At 37.0% G+C, this 21,347-nt stretch overlaps 4 protein-coding genes across 4 annotated transcripts; 3 read left to right on the forward strand and 1 right to left on the reverse strand.

Moving 5' to 3' along the window:
* The first annotated feature begins 285 nt into the window (after positions 1-285).
* Positions 286-1,077, forward strand: LOC132267686 (egg cell-secreted protein 1.4-like). Its single transcript, XM_059768805.1, has one exon. It carries the CDS (start codon positions 554-556, stop codon positions 953-955), a length of 402 nt encoding a protein of 133 aa, XP_059624788.1. The 5' UTR covers positions 286-553; the 3' UTR covers positions 956-1,077.
* A 1,246-nt stretch (positions 1,078-2,323) lies between these two features.
* LOC132266287 (egg cell-secreted protein 1.1-like) lies at positions 2,324-2,746 on the forward strand. Its single transcript, XM_059767139.1, has one exon. It carries the CDS (start codon positions 2,324-2,326, stop codon positions 2,744-2,746), a length of 423 nt encoding a protein of 140 aa, XP_059623122.1.
* A 1,596-nt stretch (positions 2,747-4,342) lies between these two features.
* LOC132266288 (egg cell-secreted protein 1.1-like) lies at positions 4,343-4,784 on the forward strand. The gene has a single exon (XM_059767140.1). It carries the CDS (start codon positions 4,365-4,367, stop codon positions 4,782-4,784), a length of 420 nt encoding a protein of 139 aa, XP_059623123.1. The 5' UTR covers positions 4,343-4,364.
* Positions 4,785-5,038: 254 nt separating this feature from the next.
* LOC132267285 (uncharacterized) lies at positions 5,039-6,240 on the reverse strand. Its single transcript, XM_059768422.1, has one exon. It carries the CDS (start codon positions 6,060-6,062, stop codon positions 5,166-5,168), a length of 897 nt encoding a protein of 298 aa, XP_059624405.1. The 5' UTR covers positions 6,063-6,240; the 3' UTR covers positions 5,039-5,165.
* Positions 6,241-21,347: the final 15,107 nt, after the last annotated feature.

Here is a 21,347-nt window from a genome sequence, read left to right on the forward strand (position 1 = left end):
CTGTAATTCTTAAAAGCGCGATTATTTTTTCACCAAACACCACTCAATACTCTTTTTAAAATTAAACGCCTAAAAGCGCGATTATTTTTTCACCAAACACCACTCAATACTCTTTTTAAAATTAAACGCACTTTCTTAGTAAGGTGAGAAACTACCACTTCTATTCTCATTTGTTATTCGTGGCAACAAAATTCTGAATACTAGTTTTGGGGAATCCACCCAAGTATAAGTGCATTTGTGTGTGTGTGTTTTTATTTTTATTATTAATTTTTTATTTTTGGGTATCTCAAATATAACATAATGCACACAATCCCTTCCTCATCTTGTTTTATGGTGAGTAAATTTCATGGTAAAATTAATACAGAGGCAATGACAATTTTGGAACCCATCTTTTCATATGCCCTCTGGATTATGCATAAATTCCATTGCAATTCATCTTTAGTAATAGTCCTCACTCTCCTCCTTCACCACTCTATAAATTCATTTCCTACCTGCAACTTAACCTCTCTCTGTGTGTGTAGTTTATCTCTAATTAAAACAATCATATTATACTATGGCTCTCAGATGTGTTGTTTTCTTGCTAACAACCACATGCTTCTTCCCGGCAAACGCGCAGCTCCCAGTACCACCCGGATTCAACGTCACGGCCAGACTGAAGAGCAGTCGAGGATCAGATGACTACTGCTTGAACGCGCTCATAGAGATAAGATCGTGCTCCAATGAAATTGTTCTCTACTTCGTTAACAGCCAAACTGATATCAGTCCGACCTGTTGTCAAGCCATCCAAACGATGATCACCCATCACTGCTGCTCAGATATGATGACTTCCCTCGGTTTCACAGCCGAAGAAGGCCACATACTAAAAGAATACTGTGATGAATCATCATCCTCTGCTCCTGCTCCAAGCCCTTCTGCACAACCTGTGTCTATGGCAAATTTGATGGAGATGGTTTAGTATGGGATTGTTTGGTCCTCTAATATTTTTAGTCTCATCAGTTTAGGTTAAATTATGTCTGTTCTGGAGTTTTTCACTAGTCTTTTTTATTGTTTTTTTTTTTTTTTTTTTCCTAGTTGGAACTCACATACACTGCCTCCACTGAGGTTCGAATCCCTGATCTCCTTTTAGGAAGTAAAAGCCTTATACCGCTAGGCCACAGGCCTATTGGTCACTAATCTAATCAGTGTGTTGAAATTTTTCTTCCAATGTGTTATTTGTGGATATGAATGGCTAAGTATGAAATTTGGTTAAATCTCTATGTGCCAAAGCAGGATAATATTTTCATTAATGTGGCCAAAATATGGTCATAAAATGGCAAATAGCAAGTCAGGACCAAAAAATTCAAAGATCAAGACAGTTAAAAAAACAAATATAATAATAATTTACCCTGAAATTGATTAATTAATATTGATGAACTTTGGTGGACAAGGTCCCAGATAAAGGGAATAAATAAATAAATAAAACTTGGCAACCAACGTATGTACCATTTCTTATCAGAAAATTAGCTTGGAATGTGTTTAGAATTGCAAGTCGACTAAGCTAAGCAAATGTGAGTCCAATTGTAAACCAAACTGTAATTGAGCTCATTGGAGATCAACCGAGCCTAAGAACTTCAGTCGAGGAAGCTAATATCAGACCAAAGGTACTATCAGATCGAGCTGAACTGATGAGGAATCTGATTTTAGAACTAAAGAGAAAAAAATTTAAAAAAAAATTGCTTTGAAGACAAATGTTTCATATATTAAACTGAATATATATATATATATATATGAAGAAGAGGTAGTTAAAAACGGAATAGAATCACAGAGTAGCACAAGCCATATTCCCAATTGGCGTGACCACTAGTCCTATATCAATATAGATAACAAAGACCATTTAGAGATTTAAATCATATTTAATACAAAAAAATAATAATAATAAACATTACTGAGCAACTAGTTCAATCAAATAACAAGTATAGTGCATAGTTTTATAATGCAGACCATTTCTTATCAGGCACTCATGTAGCTTCCTCGTTAGAATTAAACACATCTTATAAAGACTAATTAGTGAATAGTTATTTATGCCAAAAAAAAAAAAAAAAAGAACAACATAATATTATTAGCACATAGCCATGTGCATTCAGTTACATCAACTGTTCATCTAACAACTCGAGCTAGACATAATGTGCAAACCTCTTGGGTTACCCAATTGAATTCCATTGCCTCTTGAGTCTTGACATCCCCTAAACATAACGTGCCACAGCCCCTTCTCTATATAAACAAACACATGCCTCCTGTGTGCTGCCACATTCACACCATCTCTCAAAGACAGGCACTCACGACAATGGGTTATTCGTTGAAGCTCATTATCACAGTTTTGGCACCATGCTTCATTGCGTCTATGGTCATGGCACGACCAATGAACTCCAAATCAACCCTAATGCCTCGACTCAAATTAGACGAAGAGGGCTCATCCTGGTGTTGGGACTCTCTGTATGAGCTCCAATCCTGCACTGGTGAGGTCATCCAGTTCTTCCTAAATGGCGAGACCTATCTTGGCCCGGGCTGTTGCCATGCCATCCATACCATACAACACCAGTGCTGGCCTAACATGCTTGGTTCCCTCGGCTTCACCTCCGAAGAAGGGGACATCCTGCAAGGCTACTGCGACGCCACAGAAACCAACTCCAACTCTAACTCTACCTCTATAGCACCATCACCACCACCACGAACTGTTAATCACACTATGCCCATGTCCCACAACTAGGTTCCCTAAATATGTGTTACTTATGAAATCAAAATAAAAGAGACTCTCTGGCTTCTACTATCTCAGTGTCATGTGTTTCGAGTCTGGTTGGTCTTCAGTGATTGTTAATTGAAGCCTATATATATTGCATCAATATGTGTTTCTCTGAGGTTTTTTATCAAATGATTATACATCAATTTGTTTACTTTCCTCTGGAATGTGAAGTTATACCAAAATGTTCTGTTGAAATTTATGGAATGGCATACATTGAGAAATTTGATTCATCAGTATATGCAGTTCAAATCAAGATCAAAATGGGTTTATCAAAGGACTAACGTGTCAATTGCTCTGTACGTATACCTAACAAGAACTGTTGAGGAATCTGTAATTGAGATAATTGGAGCTTAACTGAAATCTGAAGAGCTTATTTAGAACTAAAGAGAAAAAAATAAAAAATGCTTTGCAGACAAATGTTTCGTATATTTAACTAAAAGTATATATATATATGAAGAAGAAGTAGTTAATAATGGATCAGAATCACGGAATAGCAGCAAGCCATATTCGCAAATACGAGTAAGAAAAGTGAGGTTTTCCAAACTTTTAGTCCAATGATGCCCAAACGAGTTTCTAGTTAAGAAGTAGGAAGCTCAATAGCCTCAAACATCACCATTGTAGATATTTCTTAAAGAAAATACTCATGTAATGAGTTTCCTAACCTTACTAAGAAAAAGAGATTAAAAGAATTTAAAAAGAACAGAAAAAAGGCTACTAGTCGAGGTAAAACTTAGCCTGAGATTGAGCAAAGGCCAAAATAGTTGAGCAATCTTCAGCACAGATCCAATATCAATATAGTTAACAGTGAGCAATTAGAGATCTAAATCATATTTAACACACACACAAAAAAAAAAAAAAAAAAAAAAAAAAAAAAAAAAAAAAAAATCACCGAGCAACTAGCTCAATCAATGACAAATATAATGCACACTGATAGATTTATAATGCAGATACTTTCTTATTAGGCACTCAAATAAAGCTTCCTCGTTAGACTTAAACAAATCTTTGTAGACCTATAATAAGTGAATAGTTTTATTAGCACATAGCCATGTACATTCAGTCACGAGTCTATGAGAATGCCAATACACAAAAGCTCAAAATAAACAGATCTTTTTTCATAGCATCCTTCAGGACTGGTTTCATGTGATCCATCCAGTACTGGCCAATTGGTCCGACCACTAATCGAATATCAATATAGTTAACAAAGAGCAATTACAGTTCTAAATCATATTTAATACAAAAAAACATTACTGGGCAACTAGCTCAATCAAGTGACAAATATAATGCAGACCTTTCTTATCAAAATAACTGGTTTTCCATATAATTAAGTAGAGGCACTCATGTATTAAACATATCTTTTTAAGACTGTAATTATTGAATAGTTATTAGCATATAGCCATGTACATTCAGTTACATCAACTGTTCATCTAACAACTTAAGAGCTAGACAAAATGTGCAACCTCTTGGGTTACCCAATTGAATTCCATTGTCTCTTGACATCCCCTACCCCTTCTCTATATAAATGAAACACACACCTCCTATGTTCTGCCACATTCACACCATCTTTCTAAGACAGGTACTCAAGACAATGGGTTATTCACTGAAGCTCATAATGACAGTTTTGGCAACATGCTTCATTGCCTCCATGGTCATGGCACGACCAATGAACACCAAGTCAACCCTAATGGCTCGACTCAAATTAGATGAAGAGGGCTCATCCAAGTGTTGGGACTCACTGTATGAGCTACAATCCTGCACTGGCGAGGTCATCCTGTTCTTCCTAAACGGCGAGACCTATCTTGGCCCGGGCTGTTGCAGTGCCATCCATACCATCCAACACCAGTGCTGGCCTGACATGCTTGGTTCCCTTGGCTTCACCTCCGAGGAAGGGGATATCCTCCAAGGCTACTGTGATGCCACGGAACCCAACTCCAACTCCACCTCTATAGCACCACCACCACCACCTCCACAAAATGTTAATCACACTATGCCCATGTCCCACAACTAGGTTCCCTAAATATGTGTTGCTTCAAAATAAAAGACTGTCTCTCTGGCTTCTACTATCTCAGTATTGTGTGTTTCGAGTCTTGTTAGTGTTCAGTGAGTGTTAATTGAAGCATACATATATCGCATCAATATATGTTCTCTGAGGTCTTTTATCAAATGGTTATGTATCAAATGGTTATGCATCAATTTGTTTACTTTCCTCTGGAATGTGAAGTTATACCAAAATGTTATGTTGAAATTGATGAAATTTATACATTGAGAAATTTGATTCATCAGTATACAGTTCGAATCAGATCAAAATGGGTTTATCAAAGGACTATGTGTCAATTGCTCTGTGCGTATACCTAACAAGAATTGTTGTCACAACAACTGCAATTACATATCAAAAGTCATCTGATAGGTGACGATTGAACTTGGAAAACTTACTGTGTCGAGTCTGACGATCGCCGACCTCCTTATCGACCTTTTTCCGGTGACCGTGGACTCTGCGTTTTCCATGAGTGTGATGATGACCCTCGTGCCTTTTCCCGCGGTTTCTGAATCTTGAATTCCGTGAGCTCTCTGGCGTAGATCTTGACATGATCACCACATTCGGAGCAAACGGAGGTGAATTACGAGAGATATACTGCCCAGACCCAATCGGCGGTAACGGCACAAACCCTAGTTCGCCGTAAAAATCGGAAAACTCGAATCTGGGTGCAAGAATTCCGTCGAGTCCATGGACGGCGATTCTTGAGCCGATGTAAAGATCCGGATGTGCGATCCGGACTCCGTCCACGGTAACATCTCCATCCACGGTGACATTGTTGGAAACTCCGTCGTCTGGTGGCGGCTGAGAATGATCTATCAAGAGGCTGTAGTGAGGAAGGAAAGTCTCGACGTAGATTCCGGGAGAGGAGAGGTTGCGGAGATCGGCGACGGAGAGGCGGACAGGCACGACGTGGTAATGGAGGATTTGGATATAGACGGTGGCGTCGGAGGCCATGTCGAGAGAGAAGACGTTGGGGTCGCGGGGAGAGAAGAAGGTGAAGAAGTCACCGTCGGGGATCTGGTACCGGAGGTCGGTGGTGTCAATGGCGTTGGAGAAGAGATTGTAGCCGTTGGATCGCAGAGCTGCGATCGCGTTCTGGAGTTCTTGGTCTAGGACTCCGCTGGCGACGCTGTATGCCGTGGGGGTGGCAGCGGTGGCTGAAATGAGGAGTAACAGAGCAATGAGAATCACCAGGGCTGAGAATTGGCCGTGCAATTTGGCCGGATATGGCCAGAATTGTTTCTCCATGGGTGAAGAAACAGAGTCAGAGAGAGAGAGAGAGAGAGAGAGAGAGAGGGTTGTGATTCAGTTCAAATTGGTTCTCTTTTCAACGGAGAGTGAGGAACGAAGGTGCAAATAGGGCTGAGTTGGGCCGAAATAGATTTGCAAATATACTGGCCAGCATACTCGGGTATAATTTTGGGCTCCATTTCTTATGTCATAGATAGATAGATATATATATATATATATAATATTATTTTAAGAAATATATATACATATATATATATATATAATTGGTTTTTTTTTTTTTTTTTAATTTACTCTATTTATTCAATAATTTAGGACATAAGAGCTAAGTCACATAAAGCGGAGCGAGAACAAATTCGAGAGCGGGAAGGTGAAAGCCGCAGAATTAAGTCATAAATAGTGAGAATTAAGTCATAAATAGTGAGAATTTGAATTAAAGCGCACGCGGAACGTGAGAGCGGGAGCGCGCTCAAAACGTGAAAGCGACACCCACTGCACTCCGAGTGTGAGAGCGACACCCATTAAAAAAGATTGTGTGACTTAGCATAGGAGGCAAGATGGCGTTATTTTTATTAATTTTGTATTAACCCATATATGATTTAAAATAATTGGAATTCCCTCCTTTTTTAACCCCTTGTAGCCAATTGTATTCCTATTGCGGTTCTATTATCAGAATCAGTGGATCAGTGGAATAACAGGTAGATGACATTCTCTTGGCAACACATCTTTGTGTATCTTACCCTTTATTTTGAAAGAGTGACCAAAGTTCAGAAAAGATCAGTTATAAATCGTTCAGACCACCATAAAATATAAAGAGCAGTTTTGATGAGCGCGTTTTGATCCCAAAAAGAACAATTTTTTTTCAAAATCAGGCCAACTCGTAAAATAGTAACTATGTTGTTGAAGTAATCTGTTTTTTAAATTTCATGTTCGTTTAGTATTTCAAAACTATTTTTTCCATTATGTTGAATATTTAGAAATTTTTGTTAATCTGTTTTTTGAATTTAATGATTGTTTAGTATTTCAAAACTATTTTTTCCATTAAGTTAAATATTTGAAATTTTTTGTTAGAAGTCAAAACAACTTTCGTTATTCTATTAGATTATCTTATGCTATTTCTTTTATATAAATACATTGTGCAGGGGTAATTATGGGACAAGTGCATAAAACACCCTTAAAGTATACTCCACATAGCACATTTACCCTCTATTTGAAAAAGTGTGCAAAAAATACTCCTAATTTTTTGACATTGTGCAAAAATATCCCATCTGCCATAAATTAGTGTTATAATACCCGTTTTGTCCTTTTATTCTTCCAAAAATATCCAAGGGGGTATATATACTTCTAATCTAATAGTATAGGGGTGTTATATGCACTTTACTTTGTATATATATATTTTTGAAACTTTTTTTTATCTATATATATCTCTAAACAATGTTTTTTTAAAAAAAATTTTGAAAATTTGTAGAATAAGGATTCGAATTTTTTAAGATTTCAGTTTACTCTTTTCTACTAATTTTTTTCTTTATTTTAATTTTTTTTGTACCAACACTGTTAAATAAATAAATCCCAAGTGTGCACTGGTTTTCGGAGTTTGAAATTTTTTTGTTTTCTTTAGTTTGCACTTTATTTTTGTTTTTTATTTTCTATTTTTATCTTTACTTTTCTATTGTACTTTTATTTTTATTTTATATTTTTATCTTTACTTGTCCATTGCCGACGTCCTCCAATAATGTCATTTTCGGTCATTTTATAAATAAATAAAAAATTATTTTGATATATTTTATAAAATAGTTCAGTAAGGGTAATTTAGTCAATTTAAGATTTAAATTTGTTAAAGGGACCTATTTGCACCAAATTGAAACTTTAGGGGTGTTTTTGCACTAAAGGGGTATCTTCCATTAATATCCTTTTCGGTCTATTTTACAAAATTATTTATTTTTATATATTTTGTAAAATGATCCAATAAGGGTAATTGTCACGACCCTAGACCGTAATCCAGGTTGTGAACATAAAACAGAACAAAGAAATACTCATATTCAGAAACGTCTGACCGAGTCCTGGAATACTGTCCAAAAATTTTAGATAAAACTTTAATACCCAAGGCTGATAATAAGAAAATCTCTTGTTTCAAAAGTCATTTTAAATAATGTATCATGTCCTAGCATGCACACACAAAGTCCATTTCCCTGTTCACACATTATCTGAAAATATAAAAGTAGGTTTCATAATTAAAATCCCATAACCCTTTAATTACAATATTTTAACACGATTTGTTTTGGAAAAATATTTACAAATATACATGTTGGTCTCAAAATATACATTTCCCATTTATACAAAGATATATAACCAAATAGAACCCAACATCCATCCATGGCTGTGGAGGAATTCCCTCCACGACCTCTTGTCCATAACTTGAAAAAAATGTATATATAATAGGAATGAGCAACCACAGCTCAATAGGAAATGCCTAACCACGACTCCTTAATACCCCCATGAATCCAAACAAAGAATAGGAATCAGAAAGTGAGTCATGCAAATTAGGGGAAAAATAATCATCACATCATCATGCTGTCTCACAAAACAGTCAACACAGAAGAATATGAAGTACCATATACATAGAGTCTAAACCATTTCCCTTATTACAACTTTCTATACAAAGAATCACATTTCTCATTATCACAACCATCAGTCTAAAGGTATGCCCCTATACTGTGAAAAGACTACCCCTCTATTAATACCTAAGGAACCCTTTAGTATTAATGATTTACTGCACCTAGACAAAAGGATAACTACTCATGTCTAATCATAAACACAAACTGAGAATATCCATCTCTATTACTCCATAAATACCACATTCTTTCCAATCAATATCTTAGATGATCCTATGCTATGCCGGGAGAAAAATAACCACAATATCACATTTATAAATCAAGTCATGAATGGATATGTCATGCAATGGGTGCAATGTTATCCGATGTCGCTCCCCATTATTTTTTCCAAAACCAACCGTCACTTTTCAAACCGTTAATGTAACCCTCTTCATTAACCCCTTATATGACGACCCTGGATTTTTCAACCCGGTGTGTCTAGTGATGAACCAAAAGATGACCCGATAATGGATCAGAAATGCGGAAGCGAAAGAAGCAAAATGGTCTCAAGAGAAATACGACATCCCTAAGGCACCAAAGTGACTCCCCATGAAGCCACGGAACACAGTTGAGCCAACAAATGAAACAAGAATGCCAACCCGAAAAGAAATAAGCCAAGAGAAACTGGAAGGGGAAAGTCCCAGGGAGAATCGGTCAACCGAAAGTGCATCATCGGCCGGCCGAAACCCATTGTTAGCCGGCCGAACCCCCATGGTCAGCCGACCGAAATGCCAAAAATCCCAAAAAGGCTACTGGAATAGTCTCGAGGGCTTTGTCAGCCAGCTGATGGAGCTTCACTAGCCGACTGACACATCTGTTGCAGCTATGAAAAGCTGCTGCAATGTGTGGAAATGGTGCTTGGGCCAATCCTAGTGTTCTACATGCGTTCTACATAATCCGAACAAGTTTTAAAACACTTTCTAGGCCCGTTCAAACATCAAAAACATTACAAAACAAAGAGGAACTCAATTGACAACCCAATGCAAGGTTTTCGCATAAAAAGCTTATGAAATTACCCAAAAATAGTTCCAAAGTTGAAACTTAAGAGTTTTGTGAAATGTGGACACGCACGTAAACGTAAAAAGACATTTAGGACGCGTCCCAATGCTCCGCGGCCTCAAAATGACCCCAATGCAAAATATGACATCTTAACGGCCAAAAATGCAATAAATGGAACTCAAATGCAAAACCTAGAACGAAATGGTATTTGGCCCTTGGCCACACCTCATACATGATCATAGAAACCCTACGAAAGAAAAAAAAAAATGGAATTCCCACATCCGATGCAAAAGTTATGAGATAATGACTTAGCATTTTCTGATATTTTCATAATGAACCTTAAAAACAAAAGTGCATGGTATACAAGATACATGTCATTGGCCTCCGGCCTCATCTTATACATGTCAAATACATTAAAATGAGTGTAGTTATGTACACTTTACATATACAAATCAAAGAATATGAATTTAGACAAATAAGGCTACAAAATGGCATTTCATGCCAACTTTTACAAGAATTGAAAACCTTCAAGGCTACAAATCATCCAAGCAATATGAGAATCTCGAACCTTGATTCCTGTACCTTGAAAAATGTCCCCACTACGTGGGTGAGTAACATAAAGCTACTCGTAGGAGATGAGCATGCATCGACCTAACATTTTACAATTTTATCACCTTAAGGTGAAACATGTTAAAGGGGCTCATGCCACCTAACGCCTATGTCAAAATGAGACTCTGGGATCATCTTAAGCTACTCATGTAATTGAAATGAACAACGACATACAAGTATATATGCTCAAGCACTAAACCGTATTAAAACATAATACATGACATACAAGCATACATGCTCAAGTACCCTAAATCATGTTAAACAAGTTATGCAGTGTCTAAGCATGCATATACAAACATACAATTAACATGGAAAACTCATAAATCAAGTATACAGGCACAAGTATACTAAGTTAAATGAATTACGCATAAGACAAGCATATACGACACAAGTACACATAATGGAGTCCGATTGCACAAATCAAACGTACAATGCGTAAGTATACTATCTAGGGTTTAGATACACAACCAAAGATACAAGTTCAAGCATGATACATGAGATCTAAATACACAAGACAAGTATACAGTTTCAAGTATACAAAATAAGATCTAAATACAAGGAGCAAGTATACAGTTTCAAGTATACAAAATAGGATTCAAATACCCAAAGTAAGCATCAATTCTCAAGCTACAAGTAATCCATGATTAACAACTTGAAATCAAATAGTGGAAAGACTAGGATCCTTGGCTGCAGACCAATCAAGTTATTCCGGGTTACTAGCCTGCAAGGTACTAGCTAGTGTGGACGTGTATAAGTTATTCCGGGTAATTACAACCCACAAGGTACTACCTACTGCGCACTTCATATGACTTAGGAAACTCACGAATCCGTACTAGGGCCAGACCCTAGTCATCATATGAACATGATCCTTACAAGCCTCCAAAAATAATAAGTTTAAAACTTATGCAACATCAATAAGTTAAACCAAACTTATACATTTCAAATAATGTCTAGGAATCAATTTACATGCACAAGTAAGGTTGAATCTACACAAACCAGGTCTTAAAATTCAAGCCTAAATAGCATATGACGTGTTAAGTCTCCATTATGCAATTTATACACAAAGTAAGAATATTTTACAACAATTGAACCACATTACCATCCTAAGCCATAAGTACTAAATAAGCTACAATTTAGTAACAAGCTCCCAAGGTAAGCAATTGTAATATTCTAACAAGTTATATACCTACACAGGATATATTTAAACGAGCTATTCAAGACAATGATATCACCTATCATGCTAAGTGAAATTACTATCTTTAGGGGCTACAAGTACTAATTCTACAACAAGTTAGTAGCATGCTCACACGGTAATTAAACGGACTACATTTCAAGGAATTATCATCCTATTACATCCAATATCAATTTAAGTGACTAACACACTTAGAACAAAATTAATTAAGCTAATTAATTAATTTTTCTCTAGATTTTCAAACATATCCAAATATCCTCAATTTAATATATGTTAAAGAACTCACCAAGGCCTACTTTAATATCATATTACAAGTTGATTTCATGCTTGATACAACTATTTGAATTAATCCTTCACTAAAGATAAATATTAAATAAATTTTGCAATTCTTAATCAAATGCCCCAAATTTAATATATGTTACATAACTCACCAATGCCTGATTTACTAGCATGCCACAATTTAATTCTAAACTATATACCATCATTAGAATTAAATCCTAAACAAAGAAAATAAATAAATTAAATTCTAAAAACTTGAACAAGGCATGCTCACAAGTTGTATATGCTTATAAAATAATCAATACAACAATAATATAAACCTAAGACATCCCCTACGTCAATTTGAGATGAAAATCTCAAAAGCCCACCGAAAAAAAAATGCTTCAAATCAGACGATACCGAAGGGTTTTGTCGGGGACAACACGATCTACATGAACCCATAAGAAGCTCCATCAAAATCACAACTTGACTTCAAACCTGAACTCAAGAAATGGTCAGAAATGAATTCTAATAAGGGGAAAAGGTAGAACACGTTGAGCGAAACGATAAACGTTAAGGCCGAAGAGTTTCCACTAAGGAAATCAAGTGGAGGAGAAGAAAGAATGAAGGAAGCCCCTTGGGCTCCCATGGCTGCCGGCCAAGAGGGTGAAGAAGAAGAAGAAAATATGATTTTTCTTCTTCAAGTCACTTATTTATAGAAAAACCCTAAAAATGCCCCGAAAGGGCCCCGCCGGGTCCGGAAAAGTGGAATTTGAGCAGATGTGCTCAAACGGTGAAACTCCGTGAACAAAAAAGATTCAAAATGAGAAAATATGAACAACAGAAGAAATGGTGTCAAAACCGAGTCTCGAACAGAGAGATATGCCCCAAACAAGTTTGGCGGCAACTGGGTGCAGAAACCCTGAAACTGGAGAAAAATGACCAGAAGGAAATTCTATGAGTACACGACTCGACGAAATGTGAAAATGAATTCCGTACGAGAATCCAAGCCCTAGACGAGATATTTTGCAATAACTTTCGTTAATTGCACAATAGTCCCTCCAAAAAGGGTTAACTGCAAAACTACCCCTGAATGAAAATATCTTCCAAAAGATATTTTTTTAGATACCCCGGAAATAAAATATCTTCAAAAGATATTTATGAAAAATACCCCAATAAAAGAAAAAGATTCTAAAGAATTGTGCATCCATGCCCCTATGGACTCCGGGAGCAACTAGAGTACTTTTATGCAAAAGTAAAGATACGTATTTCATGGAAACCACTTAGAATGATGATACATGAAATCAATAACCAACTCCAAACACAAGGAGTGAGGTTTTGCCAACAAAGTGACAAACTGGGAAAAGACAAAATAGGAAAAATGACAAAACAGGGAAAAGGACGAAAGTGAATAGTATCAAAAAATGAAAAATGTGAAAATGACTCGGTCCTTAGAGGAAGTTGTCAATCCAAAGGAAAGAGTCTCGGAAACCATTTTCGAGCACTTAAGATGACACTAAACGATGAGAAACCAAACTTAGAAAAGGAATTTCAACGAAAAAAAAATTAATCTGTAAAATTCTGAGGAAAAGAAAAGGAAGGAAATGACTGGGTCATTACAACGTACCCTCCTTAAAGAGATTTTGTCCCCGAATCGGGAACATTGGCAGAAGAACCGAAGAAGGATCGTGCACAAGGTCACACCAAGGAATAGATCATAAAGTACCCAAGGACAACTCTAGATGTCTCGTGATTAGCGAAGAGATACGAAACCGTGAATAGTGAGACACCTCTCCAACGAATTGACATACTAACCCAATGTCAACCACCTAAAGGAGATCAAGGAAACTACATATCGAAACAAGGAAAACAATCAGAAGTAATATGGCAGCACGAATACTGACTAGAACCCACCCACAACGTACCCAAGGTGTGGTAGCATCCACAATGTCAAGTGCCCGCCCACTGTAATGACCCGGTCATTTGACTCCCTTTCTTTTTTTTTCCTGAAATTTTACGGATGAATTTTTTCCGTTTAATTCTCTTTTCTGAGAATTGTTTCTCATCGTTTAGTGTCATCTCGAGTGCTCAGAATTGGCTTCTGAGACTCTCTTGTGTGGATTGACAACTTCCTTTGAGGACCGAGTCATTCCCGCATTTTCACTTTTTGGGACACTATTCACTTTTGTCCTTTTCCCTATTTCGTCCTTTTCTCTATTCTGTCTTTTCTCCGTTTGCCAGTTTTTGGCACAACCTCACTTTTCGTGCTTGGAGTTGGTTTTTGACTTCACATGTCTTCATCTTCAATGGTTTCCTCGAAATACGTATCTTTACTTTTGCAATAAAGTACTCTGGTTGCTCCCGATGTCCATAGGGGCATGGATGCACAATTCTTTGGAATTATTTTCTTTTCTTGGGGTGTTTTCATAAATATCTTTTGAAGATATTTTATTTTAGGGGTATCTAAATAAATATCTTTTGGAAGATATTTTCATTCTAGGGCAGTTTCGCAGTTAACCCTTTTTGTAGGAGCCATTGTGCAATTAACGAAAGTTATTGCAAAATATCTCGTCTGGAGCCTGGATCCTCGTACGGGATTCATTTTCACATTTCGTCAAGTCATGGACACTTGCAATTCTATTCTGGTCGTTTTTCTCCAGTTTCAGAGTTTTTGGACCCTGTTGCGCCGAACTTGTTCGGGGCATAACTCTCTGCTCGGGACTCGATTCTTGATGTTGTTTCTTCCGTTATTCATTTTTTCTCATTTTGAATCTTTTTCGTTCATAGATGTTTGCCGTTTGAGCGCGTTTGCTGAAAATCCACTTTTCTGGATCCAGCGGGGCCCGTTCGGGGCACTTTTTGAGATTTCTATAAAAGGGCGATGAGATATTTCATTCTTCATCTTCCCTACTCCCCTTGCACGACCTGAAGCATCCATGGATGCCCATGGAGCTGCCACCTTCTCTCTCCTCCTTTGATCTACTTTTCCTAAGTGAAAAGTCTTCGGCCTTCACATTTTTTGTTCCACTCGATGTGTTCTACCATTCCCCCTTATTAGAATTCATTTCCGACCATTTATTGAGTTTGGGTTTGAGTTCAAGTTATGATTTTCATGGGGCTTCCTTCGGATTCATGTAGATCGTGTTGTCCCCGACAAAACCCTTCGATTTCGGCAGTTTCAGAACACTTTCCTTCCGGTGGGGATTTGGGGTTTTCATCTCAAATTGAGGTAGGGGGTGTTATAATTTAATTTCTTGTATATTACATGCTTGTGATGCTTATACAACTTGATTACATGCTTGAATAACAAAATTTAGAGATTTTATTATTTATTTTTCTTGTGAACGATTTAATTTTTTCGGTTGCCCATAGCTTTGTTTAAACATGTAGCATGATAGAATATTACCCCTTGATATGTTGATTGACATATATTAAATCTAGATTATTTGGACAAATATTGAAGATTTTATTTAATATTTATTTTGAATAAAATATTAAATCATGTGGCCTTAACTAGCTTGAAATCAATATGTGTTAGAATATTATATTAGGCCTTGGCATGCTTTTCAACATAGGTGAATTTGAGAGAAATGGGAAGTGTTTTGAAATCTAGTAATATTTAATTAATTAGATTAATTAAATTACTCCAAGTGTACTATTCATCCCGTTGAAATTCTGACTTGAAATTCTTGATGTGCATGGCATGTAGTTTCATATATATTAAATCTAGAATATTTGATTAGGTTTTGAAACCTTTCAATTATTATTTTTGTAGTATTAAGGTTTAATACTCGTGGCCGTACCTTGCATGAAATGTACTTGTATTGTGTTCTTAAATCAAGTTATGACATGTTGTATAACATATATTAAACTGAGGTCATTTGGATGACTTTCAAAATCTAGGGATTTTAATTAAATGAAATAATTAAAATCCATTCGATGGTTCTATGCACTTGATTAAGTTTCTAACCTTGTATTCATGATTTCCTTGATAAGTTTCTTTACATGTATTACATTGAGCATAATCGGATAAATTTTGAAACTTATATTTATTCATTTCTCTTGTATGGAACTTAACTCACATGGTTGTGTCGTGTATGAAATGAACTCAAAACTTGACATTGAACTTGGCCTTGACATGATCTTTGACATAACTTGTTCGTAGAATATTTGGACTTGCCATGTAACCTTGATAATTTAATCCCTTAAGTAGATTAAATTTCCTTTTATGTCTCCCTCGAGTTAATCACGCCTTGATATCATGTATCTAGACTTCTTGTATCTTGGTTTCATTAATGTACTTAATGAACATGCTCATTTGTCATGGAACGGTTTATATACACATATGTTGTTTTGTATACAATTGAATCATGTATCGTATACTTGTAGTATATTTGCTTCGATGGATTTCTTGTGCTATATATCTTGGTTCTAGTTTATATAGATGTACACTTTGACTTCTTGACATTTCTCATGCCATCATAGTTGAGAACTTAGGGTATGACTTGTGTGTTCCAAAATCTTGGTTGTGGATGATATGTAGTTAATGTATTTCTTGTATTTTGATATAATCTTGACTTGCACAACTTGTTGATTTTGGGACTTGGGATATCAATCAAGAATTGTCATGGCTAGGACTTGGTTCTAGTACGGGGGATTGTCTTCCTACACTATAGTGCGTACTAGGGGAAAGGTAACTATAGGTTAGTAGTCCTAAAGTGATCTCAAGAGTACGGTTTTAATCCGGGCGATATCCGAGTTTTCACATTGGTTTATTTCGCTCTTTAAATTTCAAGTTGCTATTCCTTGAAGATTTAAACTTGTCGTGTTATGTGAAATGCACCAATCTTGTTAAATCGCATAGATTTTATGCTTTGATCTTGATTTTATGTATAATTCATATCTTGTAAGTTGGAATGCTCCAATCTTGTTTAATCACATAGATATTATGTCTTGTTCTTGACTTCATGTACTATTCCTATCGTGTTAATTGGAATGCTCCAATCATGTTAAGTTGCATAGATTTTATGCCTTGCTCTTGATTTCATGTGTTATTTTCGTCGTGTTAATTGGTATATACTAATCATGTTAATTGCATCGATGATGTAATTCTTGTTAACTTGTATTTAAGTATCCTCCTTATCGTGTTATACAGATTATAATAAACCTTGTTTAATTACATTAATAGCGTGATTCATGTTAACTGTAAAATTGTTGTATTCAGTGGATTGTTCCATTCTTGACTCGTTTCATATATGTATATGTATCATGATTCTTGTTGATATTGCTCCATGGTAGCTTAGGATGCTCCCTGAGTCTAACCTTTGACATAGACGTTAGGTGATGTGATCTTTTTTTGAAATGATTCATGTTGTGTAAAAATCTTAAAGAAATTGAGTCATGCATGCTCATCCCCTACAAATAAACTTGTTAGACTTGTTTATTCACCCCGAAGTTACTGGGTGTTTTGTAGGTAAAGAAGCTTTGTTGTGGGATATACAACACTTTTAGACATGCTAGAAGTCTTGAAGTATTTTTTATAACATTGAATATGCACATGTTAGCATATCATGTTTACTTTTGTTTATTTTCCTTTTGACACTTTTTGATATGTATGTAATGAGGCCAATGGCCAAAGATACTTTTATGCCATGTATATTATTTCATCTTAATAGTTTGTATGTGGAGTTTAAGGAATTTCATCCATTGAAGGGTCATATTTTGCATATGACATGCCATGAGGCCGTAGGCAATCCTAGCGCGTCTAAATCATCATTTTACACATGCGTGCATGTTCATATCTTACAAAATACATTAATTCCAACCTTTGAACTATTTTTGGAGGATTTTATGAACTTTCATGAAAAATTCATGCATTGGGCTTCATTCAAAGTTCTCTTTTGATTTGGCATGCAAAGGTTGTTCATTTAAGGTCCAATGTTGTTTTGAAGCTTGTTTGAATCAATTAAAAAGCATGCATAACCTTAGAACTGATCCTAGCATCACACACACACATTGTAGCAGCTTTTCTGAGCTGTAGCAGATGTGTCGGTCGGTTGATGAGGCTTCATCGGTCGGCTGACGATTCCCTCGAGACCATTCCAATAGGCTTTTTAGGAAAAACCTTGTTTCGGTCGGCTGATGATTGGGGTTCGGCCGACTGACGGTTGAGTTTCGGCTGGCTGATGGTTGCATTTCGGTCGACCGATCCTCCCTGGAACTTCCCATTTCAGTTTTTCCTTGGTCAGTTGTGTTGCATTGACTTTAGAAGATCATAACTCCTTCATTTCAGATCCAAAATTTGGTCATTCTTGATTCTAAGTTCAAGAGCTCGAAGTTAGCTTTCCAACGGTGCCAACCATTCATCAAAACTCCACCTATAGTGTGAGTCATTCCAATTCTAGTGTGATAGGTTCGTGGTAACTCTAAACGGAGGAAGCCACTTTGTTTTATTTCATAACCTTTCTGTCCAGACTCCGAATCAGATGATTATTGAGTCTAACTTTGTTCATTTTTCATTGTCTTTCCAATGGTGTGCACGGTGGCACCCATTTCAGTGTGAAATGACTATTTTGCCCTTGGTTAATTTCTTTTCAAGTTAGGCATTCTTGCTTCATTTCTTGGTTCATTGTGTTTAATGACCCCATGGAAAGTCATCAAAGTGTCTTAGAGGTATGTTGTGCCTTGGAAGACCGTTGTCTTGTTTCTTTTGCTTCCGCATCTTAAATCCAGTTCGGGTCGTCACAGGACACACTGGCTTAAAAACCAGGGTCGTTACACCCACACTCACATTACTAGCTAGGTAATGTAAGGTAGCATCGACGGCAACTAGCACTCGCCCACACACAACTTGTACGGTAGCCTGACAATATAAAGCCCTAATTCATCACCTGCCCCCAACAAGCTCACCCGTGAAACCTATCGATACAAATGACATCAATGTCAAACAATCATTACCAAAAGTACCACGAAAACCAGGTATTTTGTGAGAGTTGCGATATGGTCCAAAATGTCCGGCCGGACCATTCTGGCCAATCCAAAACCCTGATAACAATGTCATAGGCACCGCTACGCTTAAGGCCTTAAATCCTCAATACTGGAGAAACTGACAATCCCAAGTCTCAAAACACCATTGTCAGCCACATCAGTCACAAATGCAAAGCCTGACAAGTCTATGCCCTCAAGCCAATGGATCGGACTCTATAAAATCAAACAACATCACCTCCACCCTAGTCACAACAACTCCCAACAAGGCAAATAACCCAAAATCCTCCACCTCATCCTAAAGCTAACCTACTACAAGGCTACGCCTAGGAATCCAGACATCGGATCATGCTCACACACACAATCCTGACAACCAAGGTCATACAACCCCTAAGCACAGTGCGGAATGATAAAAAAGGAATGAACAACTAAGGGAATTAATTAGTCATGAAACATATGTATATCTATGAAAGTATACGTTCACAAACATACTAATAAATGTCAAAATGGAAACGCAATATGTGTATATGCACAAGTATACACTCATAAGTATACTAAGCAGTACTAAATCCATGGTAAACAAGTATATAGGCTCAAGTATACTAAAACCAAAATGAATTGAAATATACAACGCGCAAGCATACTAGGTACAAGTATACTAAACGTAAACAAAAATCCACGCACCAAACAACTAAACATATAGTGTACAAGGGTAATCAAATATGCTACCTATCATATAGGGGTCCAGCATCAGAGACGAGCTACACATCACCTATGACGCTAGCATGACAAACAAATATAATAAGTGGAAAACATATCATCTATATCAGCAAATAACTACCAAATAGTCACATCCCCTAAACATGTTTCTAAGGCATGCGCAAAACAACAAGGCATATAAACATGTAATGCCTCTCAAAAGGACAACTCACCAAAAGTGAATCCCAAAAACCTAGATAGTCCCAATCTCTCACCGTAAGGAAATAAATCATCTCCAAGAACGAACACTAAGGTTCCTGAAACAAAGAGTCTACAAGTCTTTCCCAAGACTGGCTCAAACATAAGGTAGAATCCTAACGCCACACAAAACAAACAACGATGTAATGGATAGTCCCAATACTAACCATTACGAGAAACCAACAAGAGAACTCAACCCAAGATGCTAATGAGTTCGATGAAAACTCTACAGGATCCTATCGGAACCCTAAACACAAAATCCCAAGTTTCCAAGGATAAGGGAGAGTAATTAATTGCACCAATGCAATTAATTACACGAAACCACTCACGCCCCAACCTTAGCTCGTAAGAGCTGTCCAAGGCAAGACAAAAAGAATCCTAGGTTAATGCACCTATCTAATCCCTAACCATCACTCTAAGAAGAAAAGATACAAGAAGGCTCACGAAAACAAAACTCCCAATCCCCAAGCAAGGACTTGAGTCAATCTGACCTATCGTCTTATGACACTAGAAATAAGATACCAATGACGTCACCACATCAAGGTCACCGCGAAACCCCAAATGATGATGCCCTAGCATCAATCTCAACCAATTAAGCTGGAACAACCCACAATGCCTAAACAAGACATAAAAGTAAGCAGTTGACACGTAACATAGCAATAGACTAAATACTCACACAAGTAGTAAGGTCATTAAGGCATGTCCATGTATGCATCATACAATCAGGCTAAGGATGACAAGCACATGCAATATGCTAAGGCAAACAGGCACATACTATGTACTCAATGAGATAAGCACAAACAATATGCTAAAACCTACAAGTATATACAATGTACTAAAGTAAACAAGCACATATCATGCTGAGACAGTCGAGTAAACTTCTAAACATACGTCCACATAAGCACGTATACATGTTATCAAGAAGCAACTAAACACATAGAGCATGGCAACACAAGCATGTTATGCACCCAAAACTCATCATCCTAAGGTTTTCGAACCTAGAAGCTCTGATACCACCTGTGACGACCTTGGATATTTCAACCCAGTGTGTCCTGTGATGAACCAAAAGATAACTCGATAACGGATAAGAAATGCAGAAGCGAAAGAAGCAAAATGGCCTTAAGAGAGATACGTCATCCCTAAGGCACCAAAGTGACTCCCCATGAAGCCACGGAACACAGTTGAGCCAACAAATAAAGCAAGAATGCCAACCCGAAAAGAAATAAGCCAAGAGAAACTGGAAGGGGAAAGTCCCAGGGAGAATCGGTCGACCGAAAGTGCATCATCGGTCGGCCGAAACCCCATTGTCAGCCGGCCGAACCCCCATAGTCAGCTGAACGAAACGCCAAAAATCCCAAAAAGGCTATTGGAATGGTCTCGAGGGCTTTGTTAGCCGGCTGATGGACCTTCACCAACCGACCGACACATCTGTTGTAGCTATGAAAAGCTGCTGCAATGTGTGGAAATGGTGTTTGGGCCAATCTTAGTGTTCTACATGAATTCTACATGATCCGAACAAGTTTCAAAACACTTTCTAGGCCTATTCAGACATCTAAAACAAGCCAAAACAAAGAGGAACTCAATTGACAACCCAATGCAAGGTTTTTGCATAAAAAACTTATGAAATTACCCAAC

Source organism: Cornus florida, unplaced genomic scaffold (assembly GCF_030987335.1).
Source record: "Cornus florida cultivar Cherokee Brave unplaced genomic scaffold, ASM3098733v1 CherokeeBrave_3.0.0_Hap2_Chr07, whole genome shotgun sequence".
NCBI lineage: Eukaryota > Viridiplantae > Streptophyta > Magnoliopsida > Cornales > Cornaceae > Cornus > Cornus florida.